Source organism: Natator depressus, chromosome 10 (genome assembly GCF_965152275.1).
Source record: "Natator depressus isolate rNatDep1 chromosome 10, rNatDep2.hap1, whole genome shotgun sequence".
NCBI lineage: Eukaryota > Metazoa > Chordata > Testudines > Cheloniidae > Natator > Natator depressus.
The window spans coordinates 16399694-16423829 of NC_134243.1; the positions used below are offsets into that span (position 1 = coordinate 16399694).

At 43.1% G+C, this 24136-nt stretch overlaps 1 protein-coding gene across 1 annotated transcript in view; it reads right to left on the reverse strand.

Moving 5' to 3' along the window:
* VWA3A (von Willebrand factor A domain containing 3A) overlaps window positions 1–24136 on the reverse strand; it is a 70973-nt gene that overhangs the window by 30564 nt on the left and 16273 nt on the right. Inside the window, exons 13-16 of the mRNA XM_074965314.1 lie at window positions 21718–21856; window positions 21524–21627; window positions 11868–11948; window positions 1891–1985 (exon numbers count right to left, since the gene is read on the reverse strand). Of these exons, the coding sequence (XP_074821415.1) occupies window positions 1891–1985; window positions 11868–11948; window positions 21524–21627; window positions 21718–21856 (419 nt within the window). The remainder of the gene's footprint in view (window positions 1–1890; window positions 1986–11867; window positions 11949–21523; window positions 21628–21717; window positions 21857–24136) is intronic.

Below are 24136 nucleotides of genomic sequence, written 5' to 3' on the forward strand. Positions count from 1 at the left end.
GTGGGTCCAGTGCTTCCAGGCGGTTTATGCTAGCTTCAGAGGCTCCCTGCAACCCTCCACGTAGCCCTTCTCTCTCTAGGGCCAGGGATACAGTCTACTGAGCCCTTTTCATCCTAAGCCAGCAAGGAGGTTGGTGAGAGAACTCCCACAGTCTCTGTTGCTCCTACCGCCTCATACCAAAACAGTTTAGCCTCCTGTCCTGACAGGGGCCTGTTTTCCCCTCGCAGGAGGTGTTTCTGTAGTGGTGGGTTGGGGGGAACCCAGGCCCACCCTCTACTCTGGGTTCCGGCCCAGGGACCCTAATGGTAGCAGCTGTTGGCAGCCAACCTTTCACTGCCAAAGTTGCTACATTTCCCTGGGCCACTTCCCCACAGCTCTCCTGCTTCTCTCTTCCCTTAGGGCTCCCTAACCAATGACTTGAGGGTGTCTTCATTAACCAGCCCTTCAGCCGTACTTCTCTCCTCTGGCTCCCTGGAGTGAGCCCTTTTATAGTATCAGAGGGGCCTTAATTAGAGTCAGGTGGTCAGCTTAATGGCCTCACCTGACTCTTTGCAGGTTAATTGGAGTCAGGTGTTCTCATTAGCCTGGAGTAGTCCCTGCTCTGGTCAGTCAGGGAACAGAAAACTGTTAATCCAGTTGCCAGTATATCTGCCTTCTGCTACTCTGCTGTACCCAACTGTCTATCACAATATTTTATATATATATACATACATAGAGAGAGAGAGAGAATATAATTCTCACAGCAAAATGACTGACCAAGTATTATTATTTTATCAACTACAATTGGTTAATAACATAGTAAAAACATCCTGATTGGTTAATAATTAAATCACAGTGTTTTAATATGTGCTGCAAAGAGCCACAGAAGACATATTAAAGAGTCATTTGCGGCTTAGGAACCTCAGTCTGAGTATCACTGATTTAGCATTGTGTTCGTCAGTGACTGTTTGATTTTAAATAATCACAATCTAACATAATGAGATCAAGCTGTATTATGGTCCTAATCCAGCAAACAATAATGCACATGCCTAATTTTAATCACATGAATAGTCCCTGTAAGTGTTTCCAGGATTGGGCCCTTACTTATTCCACACAGAGTGTGTTTTGTTTTACCCTAATGCTGGACCTGGACCCAGGCAATACACCTCAAAAGGTGAGAAGAGTGGTCTCCCACCATTTTTACTGTGGTTCATAATTCCATATACAGTTTTTGGGGAAAAAAGTATTAAGTGTATGAATGGGGCTGGGTGGAAGGTTTGGTGTCTGAGCCTTCACAGTAGGAAGCTTTAACACTAAGTACAGATGGCTCAATGTGCTTTGCAGGAAGGGTCTTAATGTTTTAGCCTTTGTGACCATACACATCAGGCTCTGTTTACATGGGATTTAAGACAGAACATTTCCCAAAGGGTCATTTCTTAGATACCTCAAATTTAAATGTGTATATTAACCGGTCTCATTGAAGCTATGGCTTCTTTTCTAGTATATTTGAACTTTAGTGTCTTTATGGTCCACTGAACATCCCATCATCAATAATAAAAAGATATATCTACATGCTGAACAGTACAATATCAGGTTTCAGAGTAGCAGCCATGTTAGTCTGTATTCGCAAAAAGAAAAGGAGTACTTGTGGCACCTTGGAGACTAACAAATTTATTTGAGCATAAGCTTTCATGAGCTACAGCTCACTTCATCGGATGCATTATATCATCATATCAGTTTTCAAAAATGGATACTTAAATTGCATGCACAAGTCACATATCTGCAAATGATGCATTTGGTGTGTACATTTTCTGTACTGTGTCTCTATGCTCATTTACAGGCACAAAGTTAACACTGCCAAATTAGGATGCCACTTCTGCAACAGGGACTCAGAATGCCCAATATTAATACCTCCGTTCACAAACAGTTCCCCATATTCTTCTGCTAGCGATAGAAAGCCAGTCTATTCGCCTCTCATATGTTCTCACTGTTCTATCAAGCTGTTTCTGTGAACAAAATATAGACAACTGACGAATGGTGGTTTTTAAAATAATCTAAATTAACATGTTTCTATTTCAGACTAAATTTGTATTTCCAAATATTTGTTGACCTAAAAATAGGATAATTGACTATGACAAACTATACATGGATTTTATTCACTAAAATGTGTATTTAAACTGATGGAAATGATCAGTTATGGTAAAGTACCCTTACCCTTCCAGTACCCTTACAGTTCATGTATTCTGTTAAAACATCTGCAAATAAGACACACAGAAAATGATGAAGAAACTAAAAGGGCTCCATGGTTCTCTGACTCTCACAATCTCCACTGACTACAGGAATGTCAGATGATAGTTTAGCTTGCTCATAATTGCCCTCTGTGCATTTTAGTTGCTCATCTGTTAATGTCACTTGATGCAATCACATTTCAATCATTTTGGCTATAACTCCATAGTCTTTAAAACTTCCTCATTAGAAGCAGAGTTGTTCCACAGTATATAAAATACTTGATTAATCATAGGGAGGGACACTGATACTATAAGCCTGGCATTTAGGGCACTCACTTGGGAGGCAGGAAACCCATGTTCAAGTTCCTGCTCGAATAACTATTTAATTATTTATAATTAAATAATTAATTATAGTGGCAAAGCTCCATACATGACGATGGGGAAACAAGACAGTAGGTATCTCTCAGTGGTGGCATTACAGGAGCCAGAGGGGAGTGGGGCCATCGACAGAAACAGAGTTCATACCACGCTTAGCAATGGTAGCCACAGTGCAGTTAGAAAGCATATCTCCAGGAAGCTGGCAGAAATATGGCTGTTACAAGTACACATGTTTGCACAGTGATCTACAGCAAGTAGACCTACAGTCATGTCTTTCAGCATCACAGAGACCACTAGGCATTCCTCACCCTCAACTCAGCGTCCCTTGCCATTTTCCTTAAATGTGTATTGTTGGGCAACCATTACCAGGGGGTGGGCACTGAAGGGGCCAGGACCCTATGAAGTCAATGACAGACACCTAGGGTACACAGTTCATCTCTCATCAGGACGTTTCAGTATTCACACAGTGTTCCAAAACCAACAAAAAACAGTGTAGAATCAGCACAAGCACTTGTCCTACAGGAAGGGGTCCACCCAGCCATCTCACCTGTTTCAAAATTTGTATCCACATCTGATCTGCAGACATGGTCCACAGATATCTGCAGCTGCAGATATAAAGCGGATATCCACAGATTTGCAGGGCTCTGCCTGTTTCCATGCTAAACCTCCACATCATCCCTAAGCCAGGGAGCAAGAACCAGGAGAGTAAATTCTGGTATTCAGTGGACTATTAAAACACGAACAAGACTTAATCTACTTCTAGGGTATGACATCAAGAGCATATTTCTCTAAGGATATGTCTACACTGCAGCTCTAAGCACAAATAGCAGCTCGTGTAGACATACCTGTGCTAGCTGTACTCTAGCTAGCTCACTAAACCCAGAAGTGAGGATGCTGTGGTGCGGGATTCAGCACCTGCTGCACAAGCAAGTGCACATGCAGTGAGTCAGATGGGCTTGTAAAGCTGATGCTGAAGCCCACACCGTGGCATCCTCACTTCTACTCCTAGAGTGCTAGTGAGAGTACAGGTTCATCAACATGACCTTCCATTCACACTCATGACTGCAGGGTAGACATATCCTAAGTGCTTTGTAGCACCAGTCAGATATTCCATTTGGACAATCAATGACAGGAGCAATGGCAGAGGCCAGGCCATATGTTCAACAAGCACCATATTTTTATTTATTAAAATGCAGCCCAAGGCCGTGCAAGGGCACGGAAGTATATTAAAACCATTAGACAAGAATTGGAGGCCACGCTTTTCTCTGGAGAACAATAACAGAAACTACTCTGAGTGAAGAATCACCACCAAGAATGCTGTCAATCATCTACACTGCAATATAAGCCCAGGGTTAGTAGAACCTGAGTTTCCAGACCGTAAGTTTGTTAAAATAGAGCTTGAGTGTCTACACTCATTTGCAACCCCAGGTTAGGTATTCAACCCTGGGTCCCAACCTGGAGCTTCAGTGTCTACACTGCATTATGTGGGTCTGACTCCAACCACCCAAATCCCAGATTTCCTAGTGCCTTCCCAAAATATGGCTGCTCTAGCCTTTTGTGTATGGTGCAGTGTGAGAAAACTTGACTGTTCACCAAACTTGGCTGTCCAGATGACAAAGAAAGACAGCCCACAGGATTGTGCAATGCTTTTGGGAGACTCCCAGAGCACAAGTCCAGTGGGGCTGCATCTACGCTGCAAAGCAATGGAGCTTGAACCCTGGATCCTGGCTTGACTCAGGCTCAGACCCTCCACACCTGGGGTGTCCTGGGAAACAAACACCTGAAAGGTTATTCAGCATACTATATATATATTCTTTACTATATCTCGTATGAACCACTTATTCCATGCCATTGCAGATGTTGCGCACACAACCATCTGAAGAATACTATCAGGCACAACATACAAGGCAAAAGGAGAGTGTTACTGATGGTGAGCCATAGCTGTCTGGGCATACCCTCATAAGTAGATCTAGACAAAGTTAGTTTCACCCTACTCTCACAAAGTTAGGTTCACAACACCAGGAGCTGATGTACTTGGCTAGATGCATGACACATCCATCCTTTCCTATGACAACTCCATTTGCAATCCTATGGGGGCAATGGGAAGTCAAGACAGAGGAGACGTGTACTGTTGACATCGCAGAGAGTCGGAGGCATCATATAGCCAAGCTCATTACTGCATATTACTGCAGCTAGCAACGCAGAGAGATGAACCTATAACAGGTCATTCAGGGGACAAAGTTATTCCTCAAAGACTCAGAGTTGTTCACCCACTCAGATGGTCCAAAATCTTAGGGGAGGTTTGTGCTTTTTTGCATTGGGAATTTGAGACTCAAAAGTGAGGATTCTGTTGTGGTGGTGTCGATAGCGAATGCTCACTGTTCTTAGTGATGTGGTTTGACACTGATGGCATATCATCTGTGTCCTTTAATGTCAGGTGTGTGTGGTTTCTTTTACTACAGAAAGGTCATGCACTCTTTGGCCTTGTCTATACAAGAAGGTTTTACTGGTAAAGCTCACTTTCAACTGGCACAACCTGGCAAGCACCAACATTTAATATTTTTTGTCTACTAACACCACTCTCCACTTTTGCCAGCATTTTTATTCCCTCTTCCAGAGTGATATAAGCCTACTGTTGGTATGTCTCCATTGATACAGTAACAATCTGGACAAACATGTATCTGTATGGGTATAAGAAGTCTTCCAGCAACATTCCCACAATTCACCATTCCCTTCAGCAGTGAGCTGTCTAGTAAAAGATTTTGAACTCTGCTACTATGGGGTCCCAGTGGCCAGAAGCATGCCTTCCAGTTCAATAACCAGCCCATTGTTTGTGGTCACATCTTTTCCTGTTACTTTTCTCACAGCACTACAAGCATGGTTCCAATCCATTCTAAAGCTGCTGTGTAGTCTAGAGGTTGGTGGGGTGGGAGCAGGGTAAAGGTCTTTGAATTTCTAGGGCTGTGGGGAAAGGAGCATGTTCTGGCACAACTATGGCATTATTATAGGAAGAAAGATATATATGCCAACCTTTCAAAAGTGATTCAAATCCAGGGAGAAAACCAGAGATGAGACCCAATGCAAGTCTAAAGAAAAGGAAGGGAGGCGGGTCTACCAAAAGGTCAAGGAGCACAAGAGGAGGTCTGGAGCTTCCCACAAGCCCTGCTCCTTTATGCACAGCTTGATGCTATATCAAGCAGGGTTGCCTACCTTCACCTCTAAAATGGACTGCAGACACTTCAGCATCCCACAGTGCCCAGGAATCCCTCCCCGCACAGTGGGATGAGGAAAAGGTGCTTGGAATTGCCAGGAATGTGATGATGATGATGATGACAGTGAGCTGAGCAATAGCCAGGAGCTGTTTTATATACAACCAGAATCCCAGAAAACTGTGCAAGTGTCCAACACATGTGCCATCCCAGTAAGAGGGAGAATTAGCAGGAGTATTGTAAGTAGGACATAAGAAGTAATTCTTCCGCTCTACTCCGCACTGATTAGGCCTCAACTGGAGTATTGTGTCCAGTTCTGGGTGCCACATTTCAGGAAAGATGTGGATAAATTGAAGAAAGTCCAGAGAAGAGCAACAAAAATGATTAAAGGTCTGGAAAACATGACCTATGAGGGAAGACTGAAAAATTTGGGCTTGTTTAGTCTGGAGAAAAGAAGACTGAGAGGGGACATTATAACAGTTTTCAAGTACATAAAAGGTTATTACAAGGAGGAGGGAGAAAAATTGTTCTTTTTAACCTCTGAGGATAGGACAAGAAGCAATGGACTTAAATTGCAGCAAGGGCAGTTTAGGTTGGACATTAGGAAAAAATTCCTAACTGTCAGAGTGGTTAAGCACTGGAATAAATTGCTTAAGAACATTTAGTGAGGGCTTTCTGAAAGTCCAAGTACACTATATCCACTGGATCCACACATTTGTTGACCCTCTCAAAGAATTCTAATAGATTGCTAATGCATGATTTCTCTTTTCAAAAGCTCTGTTGAATCTTCTCCAACATATCCTGTTCATCTGCATGTCTGATGATTCTGCTATTTACTACAGTTTCTACTAGTCTGCCTGGTACTGAAGTCAGGCTTATGAGCCTGTAATTGCCAGGATTGCCTCTGGAGCTTTTTTATAAAATTGGCGTCACTTTAGCTATCTGCCCATCATCTGGTACAGAGACTGATTTAAGTGAGAGGTTACATACCACATACAGTAGTTATGCAATTTCATATCTGAGCTTATTCACAACTCTTGGGTGATTACCAGCTGGTCCTGGTGACTTATTACTGTTTAGTTTATCCATTTGTTCCAAATCCTCCTCTGCTGACAGCTCAATCTTGAACAGTTCCTCAGATTTGTCTTCTAAAAAGAATGTCTCAAGTGTGTGAATCTCACTTACGTCCTCTGTAGTGAAGACTGATGCAAAGAATTCATTTAGCTTCTCCACAACAGCCTTGTCTTCTTCAAGTGCACCTTTGCCACCTTGATCATCCAGTGCCCCCACTGATTTTTTGGTACTTTCTCCTTCTGATGTACTTAAATTTTTTTTTGCTATTAGCTTTTGAGTCTTTTGCTAGATGCTCTTCAAATTCTCTTTTGGTTTGCCTTATTATGCTTTTGCACTTGACATGCCAGAACTTGCATGCCCCCAACTGGCAGTTACAGTTCCTTGGGCTGCTGGCAGAATAGCTGGTTAACCTTTACCCACACAGATTTGGGATGCTGCCACAATTTTACAGAAAATCGTATTAGCAAGAGGTATTTAATCTTTTCTCAGTTATTGTCAGGCCGAGTTGCCTTGGTTGGACCACCATGGTATGGCATATTCCCTTGCCGCTCCGGCACTACTTCTGTGAGTGGATCACTGGGAAAAACAACGTAGCTGCATACATTCCCAGGCAGCCTCTGGGCCTCTTACACACCTCCTTTCTCTGCCACTTTGCTATCCATCTGATGGATAAATCCTCAAAGATTCACAACTGCTGAAATTCATTCAGCAGTCTTTACTATAATATTCTTGTACGTATTTCATGTCCCGTCCCCTCCCTATTTAAGTGACCTGGTTAAGTACCCCCCACCATCCTGTATGGTCTAAAATGCTTACAATTCACATATAATTCTGGGGCTAACCACAAATGTATACTGCCCAAGACAGGAAAATCTGAGTAGCTGGTGTAGTTATCTACCATAGAATGCTAAATCCTCAAACCTAACAACTGCTGTTTGTTTAATCTGTTTGTCAGTGACCTTTATAAGGGGAACCTCACCAACACCTGCAGAACATCTGGTAACTATCAGAGCCAAACACCCCCTCACACAAAAAGGAGGACACATTTACAGAAATTATTCAGGAGACCAAGACAAATGTGAGGAATGCTAGGGGGTGGTATGAAATCTGCTGGAGGAGACATGGAAGGACAGAGGCACAGAGATACGCTGCTGCTACTGAAGCAGCAGACACCACTGTTGATCAGTGAATATATCAAGGATAACATTGCAGCAGTTCCACCAACTCTAAAGCATGAATAATACTGGCTGCTGATAAGGATCATACACCTCTCCACCCCTGAATCACCCACGTTTCTTGCAGTAGTTCCCATTACACTCAATTCCAATAGACAAACAGCACAGGGAACAAAAAGAAATGTTTTGACTAGACATACTGCAATCTGTGATGCATGACATCCAGTCTGCATGTTAAATTTCACTGTAAATAGTTTATGGTATGTGGTTAGTAAATTCAAAGTTGTAAGTAAGCTCTTTTCTCTTTTTGTGAGGCATGTCTCACTGTGTTTTACATAGAGTTCAAGGTTGTTGACAGTTATTGCACACATTTATTGTGTTTTTTTGGCACTACAGAGCTGTCTGAGGTGGTAGAAAGTACTTCATATAACCATAAAGCCTTCTATACCACAATAAAAAAATTCAATAAGATATTGAAGCTAGTAATTAATGTGCACTACTAAAAGAATTGCCCTTATGCAATCCTCATTAAAATTTCTAATACAAGTCATATTCATGCATATTATCTAAAGACAGGCTCAGTCAGTGTACATATTCCATGAGACAATGTCAGGCTACTACCCACTGTCAGAGGATACTCCTAAGCTTTCTTCACCCACACAGTGCTAATGGTGGCACTTTAACTGGCTTACTTTCAGGCTGTTTGAATGTAGCCGACGACCTGTCTGTCCACCTCACTTCATCCACCCTAGCATTAGGGTCTCACCCTTGGTCTCACAGATGTTATGCAATCCGCAGCACACAGCAATAACTGTAGGAAAATTTTCCTTGCTGAATTTTAGCCTTGCAATGAAATACCTTCCCTTCAGTCTTCCAAAGACACACTCACATTCATTCTGTAGCTGCACAGGGGATAAGAAAAGCTTCCCTTATTTCTGTCCAAATTGCTGGTGTTTGGCTTCATAAGCCAGGGAAGCAAAGGGAAGGTAGAGTCACTGAGAATCACAATTGGCATAGAAACTCTGTTAATGTCAACTGGATGTCTGGAAAAAGTGTCCCAGCTTTCAGCTTGTCAAAAAGTCATGTATTTCTAAAAATCTAGGTGGTATGGACTTTTCCAGACCAGCCAACTTTGTGTTGTCTGTACATCAATCCTTGGTGATCCACCAAACTACATAACGATCAAGAAACACCCATTTTATTTACTTGGAGGCTGGTGGTTGGGAGGGCACAGAATGGGGACATGCGTAGTCTACTGTCTCAGCAGTTAAGGAAGCCCGTGTTGTTGAATCCATCTATTATTTCCTGCATGTTGCCCTGCCTTACTGTATAGGAGGACATGCTTTATTGCCTTGCATACCTCAGTGATAACTGCCTGTTGATTTTCCAATGCCAAACTGCTTCCTCACTGACTGACAGCATCCAGGGTTGCAAGTTTCCATATGGTGATTGCCATTCATTTCTGCCTTGCAAGGGCAACTCTTGTCTTGGTGTTTCTGTGCTGTAGGACTCGGGTGAGCTTAGCACATAACTGCAGGGATGTGGAGTTCTGCATCTCAAAGTTCTAGACCCCAGTGCTGATTGACCTAGGTTCACATGACATTCCAATTGTGAACGGGAGCACCCTTTGCAGTTGTATGAACGGCTGTAATAGTATAGCCACTACATTCACTGTCCACTCATCTTCAGCTGAGTCTGAGTAGTGCAGCCTTGCAAATACAACAAAGTTTCTTCTCTGTGCCGCATCCATGCTGTTATGAGTTTGAAAATGGTGCACAAGAGCAGTAGATTGTGTGGCGGAACAAAACGAATTGTGTGCATTTAACCCAAATTCCCAAAATTTCCTGAGAGGAATGAGGTATCCCACAATATACAGCAGCTGTCTCATAATGCACAGTGACAATTTCCCATAAGGTAGTGTTTCTGAAGGCAGCACGGAGGACACTGGAATGCTTATCCACAGTACAACATACCTTTTGCTGGTCTAACTTGATACTGTATGGACATGAGGGATCAGCACAAACAATGAAATGTAAATGCACTCTGCTGAAATAATTGCACTATGCTGGCAAAACTTTTCCTGTTCAAAGTTTCTAGTGTAGATAAGACCTTAGGGCATGCTAAAACCTGAATTACACAGTACCCTGAATTGCACATATAAGGCAAACCAGTGCATCTATGGAAGGGCAAAAATCATGGGTAAAGTCAAGAGGCAAGAGTTCCCTGTTTTCTACTCTAACAGGTCTGGCTACATTGCTCAGAGGTGAGCCCTAGCATTTATGCTAGCTAAATTACATTTCATCCAAACAAATGGAAAGACTATTGTGGGAATGATCACCCAAACCTGTTGAGGCTAAAATGCGACTCACAAATATGATATGCAGAGCTACTGAGGACTATAAAGTGAACATTTCTATAATGGCCCGTTGATGATTATTAACACTTAGCACTTATACAGAACTTTTCATCCATTGATCTCATATTGCTTTACAATGGTAGGTAAGAATTACCCTGATTCATTGATGGAGAAACTGAGGCACAGAAAGGGTAAGTAATTTTCAGGTCACATGGCAAATCAGACTATATTTTGAATTTTGCCTGTGTCTCCTGACTGTCTACTATCCTATCACCTGACAATACTGCTTCTCTTTAGGTGTAACAGCAGTACACCTGAAACAAAAATATTCCAGCAGTGCTGGATGCTGTGGAAACATATTCAGAACAGAGCCCATGTTGTAGAAATAAGCAGTGATATGGTGTTCTAAGTCTAGACCCATGTGGCATCATGACTCACATCATCTGCTTTTTATTCCTGCAAATTTCCCCTTGATATAGACCGTCACGTTTCTGTCACTTTCTGCTTCCAAGCTGCCACAGATTGCCCTCAGTGTCCTACACTGATCTGGTATTATTAGTTTTTCACCACTGTCCTCAGTCTCCTCTCCCCCAGGTGTTGTGCATCATCTGTTGCTCAGTTGGAAAACCCCGGTAGATCCACTTCATTGGTGATGAAGTGGTAGATCCACTTCACTGAGGAAACTCTTTATACAATGCACTGTTTTGCAGGGCAAAATTTCCTGTTTAATCTATGCTTTATGAAGCCCTGGAATCAAATTCTTGACCTCAGAATTCTTTGCCTGCCTCTTCTTTCTGAACGTGAGCTGTCTGGGACTGCTATGGTAGCAGGGTGCTCTGTCTTATTGCCATAGACTGCTGCCATATCACACAGCAGTTATCTGAGCTTGTGAGTGCTTTGCTTGCTAAAATGTCCAATGTATGCCCTAGTTTATTTTTTTGTCTGACCAATGACGGCTAGGCATTCTGCTTTATTGGTCTTGTTTACTTCTCAGACTGAATAGAATGGGGATATACTTGTAATTAAGGTATGAAATTATAGGAGAGGATTGTATTAGGGTGGGTTTGGGTGTTGCTGGTTTTAATACTGTACAGTATGTGTATTTATAAGATACACAGAACACCAGAATAGGATGGAATAATTACTACGTGTTCACAATAACTTGCTGCTGGACAACAAAGCATGTTTGGCACTAGTCCAGCAGTGCTCCTGACAGACCTGTTCCTCTTGTTTAGAATTCTTCATTGTTAGATGAATCTGTTCATATATCCAGCCAGGTTACTGGGTCCTGTATGCTGCAGATACACTCAATGACAGCTGTAAGCATCTCGTCTTGTAACCAACTGTGCCTGTGAATCCTCTCTGTTGCTGGCCTCGTCTCAGCGCAGGATAATGACTGAGATGGAATAACAAGGTGTGCATGTAGTACTGAATTGTAGGACCAACTAGACAAATATTAATAACTCACCTGATAGTCATATAATATTGGTGGGTCCACATGAACATTTTTCACCGTCCCATCATGCCATTCAAACTGCATCATTGCTTTCTGAAAGGATGAGAAAACACTCCGCTGTTTAAAGCAACATGTATGTTGTAAGTTACATAAACATGACATTCTTTCCATTGAGTTTATTAGTGAAGAAATACACAGACTGTAGTTAATGACATTATATGTCTCACTTAAATCCATAAATGTAAGAAAACTAAAAGTCTATGGAGTTTCACCTGCTTACATCAGGGCTGAATTTGGTTCTGTAAGCCTAAGAGGCAGAACACAGAAGGATATTTAAACCTGCACACATTAGGCATCACAATTTCAAATAAATACTACTTTTTCAGATAAAAATCTACCAGACAACCTCTTTGGACTGGATGTTCTATACAGGATGAAAGCTTTCTGAGCAGGCCACACAATGAGGCATTATACTTTTAAAAAAAAGTTATTTATTTGGGGCCAGTGCTGCAAGGTACTTCTGCAAGAGTATACGCAACTTCAATGAAGTTCAGGGATGCTCAGAGTATTTAGAATCTCACAAGGTCAGTCCAGAGAAGTTATTTAGGATCATACAACTAGGAATACTGCTCTCTGTGGCAGCAATGCTACACAATTGAAAACAAATATTTTACCTTATTTTTCCATCAGCATACAATGACTTCAGGTAACATGAAAATAACAAAGAGATTTGGATACATATTCACCCAAGGAGACAACGCCTTCCTTCACCCCCCAAAAAACCCCATGTCAAACCAATCAACCAACCTTTCCCCCTCAAACAAACAACCACCCCCCCAAAAAACCCACTTTGGAAAATAAGCTTTACAGTGTCATCAGAGTGTAAAACACAATTTAAAAAATTAGTTTCTGGCAGCCCAACAGAAGTTCCAGAGCTGATGTCCTCTCACTGAAAATGCCCTACCTCTATCCTCAGCCCCGTGCTGTAACCAGGAGGCTAACAGACAATGACAACAAGGAAGCTTATAAAATACGGGAAAACTAAACAAAATTAGCGTGCCCTTCTCATATGCTGGTAAACCACCCTTGGCACTCAGACGGCCTAGTAGAAACACTGCAAGCGGGGAGGGGTTGCAAGCATTTAGGAGGATAGGATTCAAATCCAAAATGACCTTGACAAATTGGAGAATTGGTCTGAATTCAACAAGATGAAATTCAATAAAGACAAGTGAAAAAATACTTCACATAGGAAGAAAAAAATCAAATGCACAACTATAAGATGGAGAGTAACTGGCTCGATGATAATACTGCTGAAAAGGTTCTGGGGGTTATAGTGGATCACAAGCTGAACGAGAGAGTCAACAATGTGATGCAGCTGAGAAAGAGGATAATATCATACTGGGATGTATTAACAGGAGTGTCATAAAATCGTCAGTTTTAGCTGGTAATGAAGGATGCTTAGGATGGTAATGCAGAGTCCTCCACTTAGGACGGAAGAATCCAATGCACCGCTACAGACTAGGGACCGAATGGCTAGGCAGCAGTTCTGCAGAGAAGGACCTAGGGGTGACAGTGGACGAGAAGCTGGATATGAGTCAACAGTGTGCCCTTGTTGCCAAGAGGGCCAATGGCATTTTGGGGTGTATAAGTAGGGGCATTGCCAGCAGATCGAGGGACGTGATCGTTCCCCTCTGTTTGACATTGGTGAGGCCTCATCTGGAGTACTGTGTCCAGTTTTGGGCCCCACACTACAAGAAGGAGGTGGAGAAATTGGAGAGAGTCCAGCAAAGGGCAACAAAAATGATTAAGGGTCTGGAACACATGAGTTATGAGGAGAGGCTGAGGGAACTGGGATTGTTTAGTCTACGGAAGAGAAGAATGAGGGGGGATTTGATAGCTGCTTTTAACTACCTGAAAGGTGGATCCAAAGAGGATGGATCTAGACTATTCTCAATGATAGCAGATGACAGGACAAGGAGTAATGGTCTCAAGTTGCAGTGGAGGAGATTTAGGTTGGATATTAGGAAAAACTTTTTCACTAGGAGGGTGGTGAAACACTGGAATGCGTTACCTAGGGAGGTGGTGGAATCCCCTTCCTTAGAAGTTTTTAAGGTCAGGCTTGACAAAGCCCTGGCTGGGATGATTTAGGTGGGGATCGGTCCTGCTTTGAGCAGGGGGTTGGACTGGATGGCCTCCTGAGGTCCCTTCCAACCCTGATATTCTATGATTCTGTGACCATAAGGATATGGCATATGAGATCATGGTGGAGGAATCCAGGGAGTCTGCATTTTGCCTGATCCATGTCTCTCACAGCAAGAAGAACAACATCCTGATGTGACCTTTTCTGATTCCCGCTCATGGATTTACTCAGGCAGTATCTGCCATGAAAGAAGGACTTCTGCTATAAGCTAATGAAAAAGATTCCAAAAAATAAACCTGATCTCTGAAGAACTTTGGGAGGTTCTAGACAATTCTCCCTGAGATATAGATATTGGGTGCTGATGAGGCTGGACGAAGTTAAATCTTCCTTATCAGTACCCTAGGTACTGACAGAGGCTTTGTAGATGTTGGTAATGGTGTCATGTTTAGAAGGTTAGCTTCCAATGCAATAGTTAAAACCAGATGTTGCAAATGTAGCCAGAGCAGAGGTCGATTGCACTGAAGGAGGCGATATTGGAGGCACTAATACTATGGGGATTAATGTAGATCTCATTTCTCTATGTGGTACCAAGGTTTCTGGAACTGACAGAACCACTGTAGTTAGTACTGATGTAGGAGGGTTGGCAACAGAGCTCAAATGGTACAGTGCCAGGGCTGAAAAATGCACCTCTTGTTATAGAGTACAACTGAGGTGCAGGTCAGATGTATGATAATTCTTTGACTTCCTCTTAGACTATACTGGGGATGGTGGTAGGTGCTCAGTCATGGTCTTAGATGTCTGCTCTTCTCTCCCACATATAGCTAGAGCAACTGACTGACCCACACAGGCCTGTGCTGCACCATCACTACCTTTAGAAAATGTAAGGTCTTTTGGTAACTGAAGAGACCTAGAGTACTAAAGTTAACATCCCCGATTAAACAGAGCACTAGCCAAATGCTGTTGCAAACACCAGCCACATCTTTCAATCCACAGTTCTCCAAATCAGACGGACTCTTCACTGAATGCTCCGAGTAAAATGTTTGTCGAGCACCTTAGCTTTTGAGCATGTTTTGATCTGCAGATGGGGCACTTGTCCAGAATGTGGCCTTCTCTAAGGCAAAAAAAGCATTTACAATGCCCATTATTTCAGGGCATTGCTGCTTTACATGAAGGGCAGGACTTAAACCCTGGACACTGTCTCACACGTGAGGCTAATGCCTCAGTAGTAATGCTATCTTTAAACAAAAACAAAACACCCGCCCCGCCCCAAAGTCAAAACACCATGTAATGGTCCTCACTCGGGGGTTGGTTGGGAAGCGTGGCCTAATGGTCAGGGCTGTGACCCATGACTGGCAGGGGTTTGGTAGGGGAGCCCGGGCCCTCCCACTCCACCAGGCTCTGACCCAGGGCCCTTTGGGGCTACCAGCAGTCTGGCTACTGAGGCGGTTTAAGGCTGCCATCCCTGGGCCACTTCCTATCTCTGCCCCTACCCCAACCTGGGGGCCAGCTCAGTCCAAGGCTTTCCCCTCCTGAGATAGTCCAAATCAAGAAAGATAAAAAGGGATTACCAATGTCCAAAGTTCATCTGTGGGGGATAGGGGAATTCTTCCCTCTCTGACTGTTTCTGGGGTTGGTCCTCCCTTCCCTCAGGAGGGCCCTTTGGGGCAGTTAGATTAGAGATATTGGCCTTCCCTCTGTTCTCCACTGCAGGAGCCATGGGTTGCAGGTCTGCTGTCTTCCAGGTCTGCCCCCAAATTAGCTGTTTCTGTCTTTTAATTCCTCTACCAAATGGAACATTTGCTGCAGATGTGGTTGGGTGTGGCTGGCTGGGCCCAAAGTAATTCCTGAACAGCTAGTTGCTTAGTCTGGGGTTTGTACACCCATTCACACACCACCACCACAAAACCTTTTGTGCCAACAGGCTAGGAAAAAGGAGTGACAAGAAATAACTCACTCTAAACTAGTTCTGTGTTAATCTAACACTAATCCTACACTGACAGTTGAGAACTATGGGGCAGTAGGCAGACCCCACTGCTAAATTCTGTCCCACTGCCACAGGTAGTAAGAAGGAACTGAGAGGTGGTTGGGTCCCTTCTGTCCTTTATGCACTTTGGGGAAGGGGGGAAATACGTGTGTGTGTGGGCGGGTGCAAGACTGCATGAATGCCATGTCACAATGGACACTGCTTGCCAACAGATTGTGTGTGCATGGGGCTCATGTGCAGCTAGAGTGGGATCCATGTGGACAAATACTCAAGAAGCAGTCTTTTCCCTATCTCTTAGATCCACTTCCACTTGCTAATACCCACTGTTAAGATCCAATGTGGAAAACCAGATTAAACCTGCTACAGCATCCAGGGTATCATTTTTTGTGGTGACAGATAACAATCCTTTAGAGTAACTTCATTTAGTTTCCTACAGTCCCATACAATCTTGTTCCGCCATCTTTTTTCTTAATCAAAAATATGGGTAAGGACTGTTTGAAAGTTCATTTATTCCTTCCTGAAACATTTCCACAATGGCCTAAAGAACCTCTTCTCTCTTCACAACTGGTACATGGTATGGGGTCTGTTTAATGGGTTGATTTCCCCCGGTGTCAATCTTGTGCTGAACCAATGTAGTATAACCTATATCTTTGACAGCATGAGAACAACCCTCGATTCCTAACCTCCGCCCCCCCCCAAATTAGACTTTTCTGCTGCTCTTTATTTAAATGTATATTGCTGCACTGGAACAACTCCAACAGAAACTCTGGGAGCTCGCTTTCACCTCTTTCTCCCTTAAAGTTTTCCTCTGTACCAGCTTTTACTAGTTCACGTTTAGCAACTGTGATTTTCTCTTTTTCGGTTTGTCAGAAACATTCAGTAAATGAACAGGAATCCATTCCTGCTTCAGATTCACAAAAAGTTGGGCAGCTAAAATTCCCACAAAACCCTGGGTCTCAACACAAGTCTCAACCATTCCTTATCTTTCTCTTGCTGGAAAAATACTACAGCACACAGCTGATATTATGGTTTTAGCCCAGGAGTTAAGACAACTTGCTGACTAACATTCCCTAGCATTTTCAAAATGCATGGTCTCATATCTTATATTTGAGCCCATACTCATAATTCTTCTGCTCCTATTACATATTCAGTAGCCAAATTCCCATTATTGTTTAAATGCTCAGACCTGAAGAAAAAAAAGTGGGGCTACATCTTACACCTTCTGAATTTTCCCCTTCGTCTTGGTGTCTCCCAATTTACTGAACGGCGTTAGGGGCTTTTGCTATATTTTGTGACTCTCCGTTCTGGCTGCCCCTCACTGTTATGTAAGGGGTTAAAGCCACACTGGGGAGGCTGCGCAGGAGGCAGCAAATAAGGAAAAGGCTTGTAGGGCCAGCCAATTAGGGGAAGGTTTATTGGATGAGCCAATCAGGGCCAGGCTGGTCCATACAAGAAGGGGTTGCTGAGCAAAGCGGAGGCGGTCCCTCCCTGGAGTTTGAGGGAGGAGAAGTGGCTGCTTAGAGGGCTAGTGCACCATGGAGAAAGCAGCGTTGGACAGGGTCAGCAGAGTAAGAGAAGGCTCCAGGCTGATGGCTGCCAAACTGAGGCCCTGACACAAGGGCAGAGGAGGTGCTGGGGCTGCGCAGGAGTGGTCCAGGCAAGGAGACGGCAGAGTTGGAGGAGGAGCAGTACATGGCTGCCAGCTATAGGGTCCCTGGGTTGGGGCCCGGAGTAGTGGGTGGGCCTGGGCTCCCCCTGTTACCCCTCCAGGCCACTGAGGGGATTGGCTAGAACCTGGACTGCAGATTGCCACTGAAGCAAGTAGTTGGAGAAAGAACCGAGTGGGGGACAGACGGAGAGCTGTGTCCAGAAGAGGATGATGCAGTCTGGGGAGTGACGAGGGTCCTGGACGCAGAGACAGGAGTGACAACAGGCGAGATATCACCTGAGGAGGGCGCCTTGGCAACCCCAAGCTAATTCCTAGAATGACCAGCAGGAGGCGCCACGGTGTTGAGTCGAACCCTGTCACACCACGCAACTTAAATTTGGCCCACTGTGCATGTGCATTATGATACAATTTTTAATTACATGATCTCATACTATGGTTTTCCACAGGACCTGTGCCTCATTCAGAGTACAGAATGTATGGTGCTCACTTAATGAGCAGCTGGGGGCTTTGAACTGATATAACTATTCCAATGAAACTGCTCCAGTACTAATCCCTAGGGTAGTTATGCTTGTAACACTGTAAAAAGTGATTTGCAATGGTGCAAGTATGTCTAGTCTAGGGATTTGCACTGGTTCAGCTATATTGGTATTTTGCACAGATGTATAAACTTTAGTGCAGGAGGATTTAGTGTCCTTGTATTCATGATCATTTTTACAGAAATCTGAGAAACTGAGTTCTAGCAATCTTACGGATATTTCTAATTACGCACTTCTGATTTTACTACCAGATTTACATCCCCCCCACCAAATGGTGGATGGACTGCTGAACTACATAGATAGCCACTTTATTTTCTCCTGACTGATTAATCTCAGCCACGAGGTTTTGGGTCAGTATCCAGGCCCCAGGTAAACTAGGTGAAAAGATATTGTAAAGACAGCTTCCTGGTAACGTTAAATGTAGTTCAGTGGCATTGGATCTGTACAGTCACAATGCTGGGAAAGGTAGACAGTGCTGAGAGTATGTTTCCCAACAATGAGAATATGCGGAGGCCGTCTTGGAAAGATGTTGTTTGGAACACACTGCTTGCAACACATGTATAATAATTTGTCTCCACAAAAACAACCTGCCAGACATGTTATAAAAGCAGCATCACTTGCCCCATAACCTCAGCCGTGCTGAACACAACGCCATCAACAGGCTCAGGAACAACTCTGACATCATAATCAAAAAGGCTGACAAAGGAGGTGCTGTCGTCATCATGAATAAGTCGGAATATGAACAAGAGGCTGCTAGGCTGCTCTCTAACTCCACATTCTACAGGCCATTATCCTCTGATCCCACTGAGGGTTACCAAAAGAAACTACACCATCAGGAACAGATCTGTGCAGACACATGCCTAGAACCCCGACCAGGGGTATTCTATCTGCTTCCCAAGATCCATAAACCTGGGAATCCTGGACTCCCCATCATCTCAGGCATTGGCACCCTGACAGCAGGATTGTCTGGCTATGTGGACTCTCTCCTCAGGCCCTATGCTATCAGCACTCCCAGCTATCTTCGAGACACCACTGACTTCCTGAGGAAACTACAATTCATTGGTGATCTTCCAGAAAACACTCTCCTGGCCACTATGGATGCAGAAGCCCTCTACACCAACATTCCACACAAAGATGGATTACAAGCCGTCAGGAACAGTATCCCCGATAATGTCACGGCAAACCTGGTGGCTGACCTTTGACTTTGTCCTCACCCACAACTATTTCACATTAGGGGACAATATATACCTTCAAGTCAGTGGCACTGCTATGGGTACCCACATGGCCCTACAGTATGCTAACATTTTTATGGCAGACTTAGAACAACGCTTCCTTAGCTCTCGTCCCCTAACGCCCCTACTCTATTTGCGCTACACTGATGACATCTTCATCATCTGGACCCATGGAAAAGAAGCCCTTGAGGAATTCCACCATGATTTCAACAATTTCCATCCCACCATCAACCTCAGCCTAGACCAATCCACACAGGTGGTCCATTTCCTGGACACTACAGTGCTAATAAGCAATGTCACATAAACACCACCCTATACCAGAAACCTACTGACTGCTAGACTTACCTACATGCCTCCAGCTTCCATCCAGGACGCACCACACGATCCATTGTCTACAGCCAACCTCTAAGATACAACCGCATTTGCTCAAATCCCTCAGACAGAGACAAACACCTATAAGATCTCTATCGAGCATTCTTAAAAGTACAATACCCACCTGCTGAAGTGAAAAAACAGATTGACAGAGCCAGAAGAGTACCCAGAAGTCATTTACTACAGGACAGGCCCAACAAAGAAAATAACAGAACTCCATTAGCTGTCACCTTCAGCCCCCACCTAAAACTTCTCCAGTGCATCATCAAGGATCTATAACCTATCCTGAAAAATGATCCCTCACTCTCACAGATCTTGGGAGACAGACCAGTGCTCGCTTACAGACAGCCCCCCAAACTGAAGCAAATACTCACCAGCAGCCACACACCACATAACAAAAACACTAACCCAGGAATCTATCCTTGCAACAAAGCCCAATGCCAACTCTGTCCACATATTTATTCAAGTGACACCAGCATAGGACCTAATCACATTAGCCACGCCATCAGAGGCTCGTTCACCTGCACATCTACCAATGTGATATATGCCATCATGTGCCAGCAATGCCCCTCTGCCATGTACATTGGCCAAACCGGACAGTTTCTACACAAATGAATAAATGGACACAAATCTGATATCAGGAATCATAACATTCAAAAACCGGGAGGAGAACACTTCAACCTCTCTGGCCACTCAGTAAAAGATTTAAGGGTGGCAATTTTGCAACAGAAAAGCTTCAAAAACAGACTCCAACGAGAAACTGCTGAGCTTGAATTAATATGCAAACTAGATACCATTAACTTGGGTTTGAATAGGGACTGGGAGTGGCTGGGTCATTACCCATATTGAATCTATTTCCTTAAGTTAAGTATCCTCACACCTTCTTGTCAACTGTCTAAATGGGCCATCTTGATTATCACTACAAAAGTTTTTTTTCTCCTGCTGATAATAGCTAATCTTAACCAATGAGCCTCTCACAGTTTGTATGGTAACTTCCAACTTATCTCTGTGTGTGTGTGTGTGTGTGTGTCTTACTATATGTTCCATTCTATGCATCCGATGAAGTGGGCTGTAGCCCACGAAAGCTTATACTCTAATAAATTTGTTAGTCTCTAAGGTGCCACAAGTACTCCTGTTCTTTTTGCAGATACAGACTAACACGGCTGCTCCTCTGAAACAGGCTATAAAAAAGTGTCATTTACAACACCCTGGATGATGTCTTTGGCTCAGATCCAGGTGAACCAGTGCAGTCTATAATTATTTACTTTACTCTGCACTGGAAGCTGCAAACCTTGCAATTGCACTAGTTCAGCCAGCTGGCTTAACTCATCCCACAATGCAATGCCCGAGGTTTGGAAAATTACCACACATGGGTGAATAATATCTGGCTAACTCATCTGTGCTGCTTTGAACATTTTAATCCGTTTTCTGTGGTTACTTATCTAAATTGCCCGAGAAACAGTTTGGTGCATTGGCACAGCAATATTGTAGAAACATTTTAAATATTTCCTTGAAGAATTACAAACATAGCTCAGACATCAGGCTGACTTTGGCATGTCAATGGTTTTACCTAAGGACATCTAAAAAAGCAAAGAGCACTTGGTTAATAAAGTGGGTTCTGGAGAGGAAAGAGCTGCAGCTTTGTGAAAGTGAACATACATTAAAATTAGTCATCACAATCTTGTGTAACAGATAAAGGAATATGAAGGAGGAGGAACAGGTCCCAAATATTTACCTCATGCAGAGTTGATGACACTGTTTTCTGAAGAATAGGCACAAATTCTTCCACAGATGAAAAAGCATTAGGAGCCAAAACTTGATAAAGGCTTAATTTCTTGGCTATAACAAACAAGGAAAATGCTAAATGAAATATACACTTATTTTGTAATCCATGCTTCATACCACATTAAGCTCTTTTATATGCAATACCTTTCAATCCATTTGTCTTTAACCAGCCTGCTGAGGTTTTGGCCAGGAAGCTAGGCATTTGTATAACAAGAGGTCCTTCATGCTTCGGAGGCTTGGGTAGGAAACTAGCAGGTGTCAACTTGGTAAATTCTGTGGAAATCTAGACAGATTTTAAAAATGCTTTATGTAAATATCAATAATTGTTTTTTCAATTTTAAAACATAGAAGCATACAAATGTAGGGGTGAAAGGGACCTTGCGAGGTCATCTTGTCCAGTCCCCTGCACTGAGGCAGGACCAAGTATACTTAAACCGTCCCTGACAGATGTTTGTCCAACCTTTTCTTAAAAACCTCCAGTGATGGAGATTCTATAACCTCTGTTGGTAACCAGTTCCAGTACTTAAATATGCTTATAATAAGCAATTTTTCCCTAATATCTAACCTAAATCTCCCTTGCTGCAGTTTAAACTAACTACTTCTTGTCTTGTTTCCAGTGGACATGAAGAACAATTGATCACTGTCCTCTTTAAGACTTCTCAGGTCTTTTTAGTCTTCTTTCCTCGAGACTTAACATATGCCCAGTTTTTTAAACCTTTCCTCATAGGTAAGGTTTTCTAAACCTTTTATTAATTTTGTTGCCCTTCTCTGGACTCTCTTCAATTTGTCCACATCCTTCTTAAAGTGTGGTGCCCAAAACTGGACACAATACTCCAGCTAAGGCCTCACCAGTGCGGAGTACAAGTGGTGCATTTACCTCTTGTGTCTTACATACAATGCTCCTGTTAATAGACTCCAAAATTATAATAGCCTTTTTCACAACTGTATCACATTGATGGCTCATGTTCAATTTGTGATCCATTATAATCCCCAGATCCTTTTCAGCAATACTACTGCCGAGCCAGTTTCTCCCCAGTTTGTAGTTGTGTATCAACTTTTCCTTCCTAAATGTAGCACTTGTCTTTATTGAATTTAATCTTGTTGATCTGAGACCAATTCTCCAATGTATCAAGATTATTTTCCCACAGCAGTTTTACATATGCTAAAATGTGAGGTACCAGTTAGTAGCACAGCTAAAAACTGGCAGAATGCTGTAAAAATATTTTGAACACAGATAACATTTCCAATGATCCCTTTAAAAATAGCTTTTGGAGTATAGCATTCCACTGCATACACTGTGTTAGGCACACTGCAAACCTGTGGATTTCAATGGGATTGCATATTATTACTGCAGCACTAGGGCTCAAAAACTGTTATATATGTTCTTAGCAACTCCATAACTATCAAGGGCTGTACAGAATATATAAAAGGAGCAGAAGTGGTGCCTCTCACTGTGCAGTAGTGTAGAAAGTCATGCTTCTTCAAAATAGTTCAGATGTCAGTCCAAGGACCAGTGTGCCTGCTGGCCAATTCTACAACAATAGGGAGCCATTTGGATTTGTTCTCCATGGGGCAGAGTTTTGCCCCAGTATGCTTATTAAAATCTTACTGTTCTATAAAAATTGAAACAAAATTACAGTTAAATTTCTCAACATTATTTTCTCCTCTGGCTGCTGAACAGGGGTTTCCTCTCAACTACGTTGAGATGTATTTCCACTACTGTTACATCTGACACTCTTTGGTCAAACAGAAATGGTTATGGTTAAAAAACACACCCAGCTAATACTTTCTTGCAAACAAAGTACATCATTTCACTTAAACAGTCTCCATGCATTTATTTACACTACAGAAAAGAAGTAGGCTTAGGTTTAATTTAGGTTAAGTTTATTCCCTTTGCATCAGAAATATGTATTTTCTCTCATCAATCTCCCTTGACCCCACTTGCTGCTCCAACTAGCCCTCCTTCTCTTTTCCATTTCTAAGCTCACTGAATGCATTGTCTACAACTTCTTTCTAGAGTTCCTCTCCTCTAACTCCATCCTGGACCCTCTCTAGTCTGGCTGCTGCCCCTTGCACTCCTCTGATCAGTCTCTCATCAAAGTCTCTAGTGACCTCTTCTGGGCCAAAGCTCAGGACCAATACTTCATACTCATCCTCCTCAACCTGTCAGCTGCCTTCAACCCATGCTTTTTTCTCTTGAAGTTTTATCCTCCTTCAGCTTTTTTAACTCCATCCTCTCCTGGTTCTCCTCCTACCTCTCTAATTGCTTTTTCAGTGTCTCATCTGGAGAATCCTCCTCATCCTTCCCCTCCAACTTTCTGTGGGGTCCTAAAGGGCTCCGCCCTTGGTCCCCTTTCTCATCTCCCTCTCCAATTTATCTCTGGGTAATCACATTAATAAAACACCTCTGCAACTATCATCTCAATGCTGACCACACACAGATCTACCTTTCTACTGTCTCCTTCTATCCAAATTAAAATCTCAGCCTGTCTTTCTAACATCTCCTTGTGGATATTTAGCTGTCAGTTTAAGCTCAACAGCTTCAATGGGGCCCTGATCCAGG